This window comes from Scomber scombrus, chromosome 18 (genome assembly GCF_963691925.1).
Source record: "Scomber scombrus chromosome 18, fScoSco1.1, whole genome shotgun sequence".
Lineage (NCBI taxonomy): Eukaryota > Metazoa > Chordata > Actinopteri > Scombriformes > Scombridae > Scomber > Scomber scombrus.
The window spans coordinates 9,589,674-9,596,656 of NC_084987.1; the positions used below are offsets into that span (position 1 = coordinate 9,589,674).

The 6,983-nt window shown below is 39.5% G+C and overlaps 1 protein-coding gene across 1 annotated transcript; it reads right to left on the reverse strand.

The window, feature by feature from the left end:
* Nucleotides 1–670: 670 nt before the first annotated feature.
* elfn1a (extracellular leucine-rich repeat and fibronectin type III domain containing 1a) lies at nucleotides 671–3,043 on the reverse strand. Its single transcript, XM_062439263.1, has one exon. The coding sequence runs from the start codon at nucleotides 3,041–3,043 to the stop codon at nucleotides 671–673; it is 2,373 nt and encodes a 790-aa protein (XP_062295247.1).
* Nucleotides 3,044–6,983: the final 3,940 nt, after the last annotated feature.

The window sequence follows — 6,983 nt, forward strand, 5'->3', positions numbered from 1 at the left end:
CTTGTAAATGTATGTAAAAGCTTTAAAAAAAAAAAGAAACAAGTTATAAAAAAACAGGCGGCGATGGTTGAAATGACAAATGTTCTAACAGGTTTAAAGCAGGACATGCTGTTCTTCAGCGACAAGATATTCTTAATGAACAGCACTCCGTTTGATAAACCTGATTCCTTCACTAATACTTTTCCATTTACACAGCAAACATTGCAAATATAGAAAACCATATCTGTACATAGTTTTATTGAATTAAATATATGCAGGGAACGAAAAAAGAAGTTCCTTTTGAATGAAGGGTCCAGATAGTTCTTCAAAAAATATTGAAGTTTCAGTAGACATATCTTCATATAGTAGTTTCATATTACACAACAGCAAATCCACTGTCACAGGACTTGGCCATGCGATACCCAAAAACCTATAATCCAATGTAACATATATATTATTCATTTGCAATATATTTTCTCTTTAATAGATAAAAGTTTTCCAGATGAATGCTTTACATAATATGACAAATTTAAAGAATCTTTACCCAATTTTCCTCACAGTCAAAAGAGAATGTGATACACGCGAGTGAGTAGTTGATTATAATATGAAGTATCCATTGATCAATTGTCTGATGAGGTTCTTGTGTCATTTCTGCAATGTGTGCGGTCCATTTAAAAACACCTAAAAGAGGTTATGATTTATGTTGGGCTGATACACCTTTCCAGTAGTCTAAAATATCATGCAGGTCCTCATCCTTTGCAAACTGGACTTTCTTGCGCAGCGCATGGCCCGCAGCCATGTATTCATCATCTTTGTGCCGCTTCCGGTGGAGCTTGAATCGCTCCCAGATGGTGTGTGAAGGTTTGCAGTAGTATTCGGGACTCGAGGAGTAGCTCAGATTGTGATACTGAGATGAGAGCTGAGAATATGCTAAGTCTCTGGAGCGGGAGTGAGTAAGAGGCTCCAACATGGAGGACTTGTGGCCGTCAGGTCCTTCAAGCTCCTCTATCTGAGCGTCGGGATACGAGTGCCGGTGGTCGCTGTACTGACGGATCTTCTCCGCCTCAGCCCTCAGGATAGCGGCAGCAGGTGTTACAGTGAGGATGGTCTCTCCTGTTGGGGTGGTTTTCTCTGTGTACTTGGAATCCGAGCGATAAGGCCTGGGGCTTCGCATGGGCCCTCCTGTGGCAGTGCTGGGCCTCTTTGGCGAGACATCTGAAGTCCGATGCCTCTGCAGAGAATGATGGTAGCTGTCCTTATACACTGGGGACAGAAGGGCATTTTTACTCTGTGGGTGTTCAGATAATAGTACGAGCTGGGGCTCTGCAGTCGACACTGCTCCAGATTTCCCCCCTTGAAAGGACGTGGATTCTGACTTCAGAGCATCTATACAGTTGTTAATTATCTGATTGACTTTATCCACCTCTTTTGCAATGGTGGAAATCTCTGCCACTGACCCCTGGCTATTCCCAGGCATTCCCATGTCACACTCCCTGCGTTCATGGTGGTCCACACTTCGCACGTCCATGTAATTCCCCTTCATCATTTTAGGAGTATCACTCATATCATGAAATTTGTACTGCTCCATTTCACTTGCAGATGGTATATATGGCATACGAGCCATGCTGTCCCCGACCAACAACTGCTTCTGAGACATTCGAGAAATAGTCCCTCCTTCCAGTTCTTGTCCATATTTGAGTTCCATAATATTTTTCTTCAGGTTTCCTGCTTTTTTGTGCTTTTCATCTTGCTGACGCTTTCTTCTCAAGCAGTAGTAGACCACCCCCAAAAAAATTACCATGCTAAAGAGGCAGCCTAAAATGGTCATAATGTAGTGAGTAGCAGTTGCATTGTTTACGACTCTACCCTTTCCATTCCAAGGGCCAGTAGTGATTGTCAGACAAGTGTGGTTGTGTCTAAGAGAATTACGAATTGAAGCAACACAGTATGTGTAGTTCGTGTGGGGTTTAAGGTTTTTTAGTTCAATATCCTCCTTTATATCTTTCAGGTTTTGGATATCTGTAAAGAAGCTGTTGTTGTACAGAACCAGGATGTACATCTTCTTGTAGGGATGAGGAATCTGAACAGTGATGGTGGCCCCTGTATTCGTTACTTGCTTCAGTTTCATCACAGGGTTTGTTTCTACATCACTGTAGGTTGTACTGATTGTAATGTCTTCTGGTTCTGTCCCTGATGGACAATCCTCTAGCCCACAAAGTGTCATGTCCGGAGGAGGGGTTGTGGGCTCTATGGGCATAGGAAAAAATGGTGTCACATAGTCATCAGTACACACAGTGGTGAGCAGGTGGAGAGCATTTCGATATGTTGGCTTGTTAGGAATCTGGCTCAATAAACTATAACCAGAGACGCCAGGTGGGGAGTCACACACCATCCGCTCATTTGTCCTGTTAGGGAAAACTGAGAGCCATTTGACAAAACCAAGTAATTCACAGGAGCAGTTGAAAGGGTTTGTGTACAGCTCGCAGGTGGTAAGTTTAGTCAAACTGGTAAACGTGGATCCATCTAACTGCTGGATTCGGTTCATGGAGAGGTCAATGTTCTCAATGTTGGGGCATTCCCAAAAGGCATTGGGTGTCACAGTCTCAATCAGATTTGCCTGGAGGTAGAGGTACTGCAGCTTTCCTAAACCCCTGAGGATCCCCTCTGTCAGGTTCCGCAACTTGTTGAAGCCCATTTGAAGGACTTGTAAGTTAAACTGAGCAGAAAAGGCCCCATCCTCTATGTAGGAGATTTCATTCTTAGTCAGGTTCAGGTAAGTCAAGTTGGCAAAGCGACTAAGGGCAGAATAATGGATACTTTTGATTTTGTTTTCATTCAGACGAAGGTCCACAATGGTGCTGTTGATATGCTGTGGGATGGCCTCATAAGGTGGTTGGTTTTGGCTACAAATCGCAAGCCATACAAAGCCCTTTTCACCCTCAATTAGCCAGCAGTCTCCATTGACTCTGTCAATATGAGTCAAATACACAATGGCTACAGACCAAAACAAGGCACTCATCACCATGCCTAAACTGCAGGCCATTGGTTCTTCTCTGAGAGTCATGTGCAGGGCCAGAAAAGTGAGAGGAGGGTGATACCACTGTGGTTTCAGTATATCTGGGACAATCTTGTTTGAAAATCCGCCTGATGTTCAACTGTTCTCAGGGCTAGAAACAATCCATTTATTTGTCTCCTCTTCATTGATGGATGGTATTGTCCCCATATACCAATCAAAAAAAATTGCCTGTACACTGAGTTTCATTCATTGAGGTTTGTTTGCAGTGGTGATGTTTAAAAGAGAGTTCAAAACCTCAGGTTGGCTTGTGCTTTTCTCCTTAGTGGTTACCATCATTAAATGGTCTCATCTTATTGTTTCTTCAGCTGTCTTCCTTTCAGTGTCTCTCTCATGAGCATGGATGGATAACCTGCAATACAGAGACAAGAAGACATTAATTACACTTTATCATGATAAGATGGAAAAAATGTAACTTATATTGCAGATTTTGGTACTGAAATGGTGCACTCAAAGCTGAGGATTCATGTTTACTGCATGCTTTTCTTGTTCAAGCCCCACCAATTATTTTGTACACAATTTAAGAGGTGTTTGCAGTCCCTATGGCAGACTGTTATTAAAGGAAACCGTCGGCCAATTACCACTTGACAGGTTGGGAAAAACAGGGTCCCTGTTTTCACACCATTAACCTGAGGACTGTCAGATGCAACTAAGGATGCAACCGAAGCCTATGTTAAGAAGCTGCATTAAATCAATTTCACAACACCATGTGAAATGACACTTTGGATCAATGTATTTAGGATTTTCCTCTGAAAACCTGCATACATTAAAAGAAATTTCAAGCACTGATTATACAAGAGAAAAGAAGGAAATCGCAGACAAGGTGTGATTGCAGGATTGTCTTAAATTAAGTTAATTTATCTTTTGCCATTACGGCCAACATAAGAAAAATAGCTCTTTATCTCTAATCTGAAGAGGCCATTGTAGAGACTAAAAACAAACTCTGTAAGAGATGATTTTCATATTTTGATGCTTCATGTTGATCTTGTCTCTTAAATACAAAATACAGTAAATGATACGCACACAAGCACTGGGTTTTGAATGCTCTTTCCGATTTTCTACACTTTCAGTGATATGGTTTGCAGCAACAGATACATTCCAATACATTAAACTGGGCTGAATACTGTTTTCCTCTCTTATTTCATGTTATAAAATATTATTTAAAGCAACATTTGAATGGTAAATATTGCAGCTCTCGCAGTAAATACTGTAGCAGCACAGTCTTTCATTCAGAGCATAACCTTACTCTGTTACATCACCAAATTATTTATTATTACAGCCTTCATTGCAGCATTAAAGTGTAGTTCAAGGGTCAACTTATAACTGACAAGGACATAAAATAAATATATTGCCGCCTGCTGCAACAGGTATATGGCAGTGATTGCAAGACTGCAATCACCAATAATGATATGTATTTTGAAGCAATTTTTTTAGATTGATTTTAACATGCGGCAATGGGTTGTTTATACTCAATTGCAGGTTGAAACTGGTTTTGTGAACTGCCGCCTGTTGTGATTATTTGGAAGGAATTCATCTAATCAGTTCTGGTCCCTACATTATAGTGCATTAAATTATTTTATTAGAGCATTTAATTTGACTTGAAAGCTACAAATAATCTAATACTTTTTGTTTATTTTTTAAATATAGTGAAATATCCATCGAACACTACCCTTTTCTAAACAGGTATTTTCAGTCTTTCCTCTTCTGTTCAATGTTATATCCACCATACAGTATGAATGTATGGTGTAGGGTACTTAAGAACAGAAGTGATGACAGTATTAAATCAATTTTTCATTCATGAAGTACATCAAAGTGATTACTATTATGTTAGGCAACCCAGAGATATTAAAATATTAGTATTAAAAAGTATCCTCTAATAACCACTAATTTGTAATTAGTACTAATCAAAATGTACTGTAAATGAAGGCACTGCTTGAAGACTGTTAAAAAACATCACGTTATGTGTGTGGCATCTATTCTTCTCTTTCCATTCAACATTTCGGAGGGGGGGGGGGGGGGGGGGGGGGGGGGGGGGTTGGGAAGGTGGTTTTGTATGTTAGAGGACATGGCTCTACAGAACAGGAATATTCACGCTGTTTTAATAGAGTACATGTGACAGTTTATGGCAGAGAGAATATACTTCAAGTTGAAACTCCAATTGCCATAGTGTACCTGAAGAGCATTCCTGCTGTCATTTGACCTTTTTGTGAGTTTAGTTTATCACATTACAATCACAGTTAGGTAGGGACCAGCGCTAGTTGTAAGGCTTGTGCTGGGATTTTATGGGTAATGGCAGGAATAATTGAATTTCTACCAAATTAAAAGAAAAGGGTGTATATTGGACAAATATGCAGAACCCTTGACAGAGCTCAATGACAGTTTTAGCCATACTCTATGGATGTCAGTGTCGGTCATCAATCAATTCATCAGTGGGTGGATAGACACCACATTTTTTTTTATAGAAATGTATGGCTTCCAGAAGAAATTTTGTTTTTGTTAATGACCAAATATTTGCCAAACTAATTGCATTCTTATTAGCTTCAACTCTACATTGAGTTTAATGCTAATAAGCAAATGTTAGCATGCTAACACACTTAATTAAGATGGTGACACTGGTAAACATTTTAACTCTAAACATCAAATTAGCTTTCTGCTTGGAAGTATATTAACATGCTGATGTTCAAATTTGGTTTAATTTAATATTCAATTCCAATATGTTTTGTTGTAATGGATTTTCTTGTATGTATGTATGTACACTTGTTTAAGATTTGGATATAGGATTTTATTGGGATGCAAACACTGGTCTCCTTCATGAAAATCGGAATCCATCTAGACCTCCACACCTTACTCCACGCCTCCCATGTTGTTACTGAACCTAATGTGTCAATCCCAGGATCTAATGCTGCTACCATGATTGGACTGCACTGTCCAATAACAAATCTCTGTGTTCTCTAGATTTAATATTCACAAACACACACCAATACACGGACAAAAACCTCCAGTTCGTGAAAACTGCACGCTGTGTGTCACATTAAAATTACATAAGAGGTTCAACAGAATAATAATAACAGTATTCCATAGTATTGGAGAAACAAAATGCATGCCAGGTCTGAATCTTGTCCCAACAATAAACACTGTACTGAATGCTGATAAACTGGTACACTAGAGTGTTGGTGCTATAAATTGAGGCTTTATATGTTTCTCATAGATTTGAGTTGGCTCATATAGACTCCAATTTGTGCTTTGTATATTAAGGCGGGGGAAAGCTAATATTTCTTCATCTTCAATTCCCCTTTTCTGCTTTCCTATTCCCAGTCTTTATCAAAGCTAGATGTGGTAAATTCATGCATAGTACAGCAAGCTGTATGTGGTATATTCAAAAACCACTTTCAACAAGCCCTGACATTTTGTTTAGAAGTTTTTATAGGCCATATGGCTCGAATAGAGTTTCACAAGTGAGGGCAGCACCTATCACTGAATGTCACACCTTTTGTAACTACAGCTTTCTGATAGTTTTCAGGCAAGACTGCTCATACACACTTAAAATTGCATGCCCTGAGGCACACAAAAGACTGCACTTTTAAACACAAATGAATTGCAATTTTAGAGAATAGAACAATTTTGATTGTTATTCTTTTAGGCTGACACACTACTAAGAAATTATCTGCAGCAAGGCTGAGACGATCAAGTAAAAGCACAGGTCAGCTATTCAAGTACAGATAATGGGAGAAATAAATGCTGTGGTGGAGGACACACTGCGATTGAATGCCAAAGGCTGCCATTACAAAACCACCTTCATGACGACAAAAGAGCAGCAGTAGAGGAGCATTGAAGAAAAGAACGCTCTCAAAGCCCCTGGGAGGAAAGAGGTTCCAAATCAAATGTTCCATGAAATGAATATGAAAAATACACCTCTGCTCTGCAGAATATC

Bases quoted from the DNA above. Each gene is read 5' to 3' on its own strand.
- elfn1a (XM_062439263.1), bottom strand. From the start codon at position 3,043: ATGACTCTCAGAGAAGAACCAATGGCCTGCAGTTTAGGCATGGTGATG.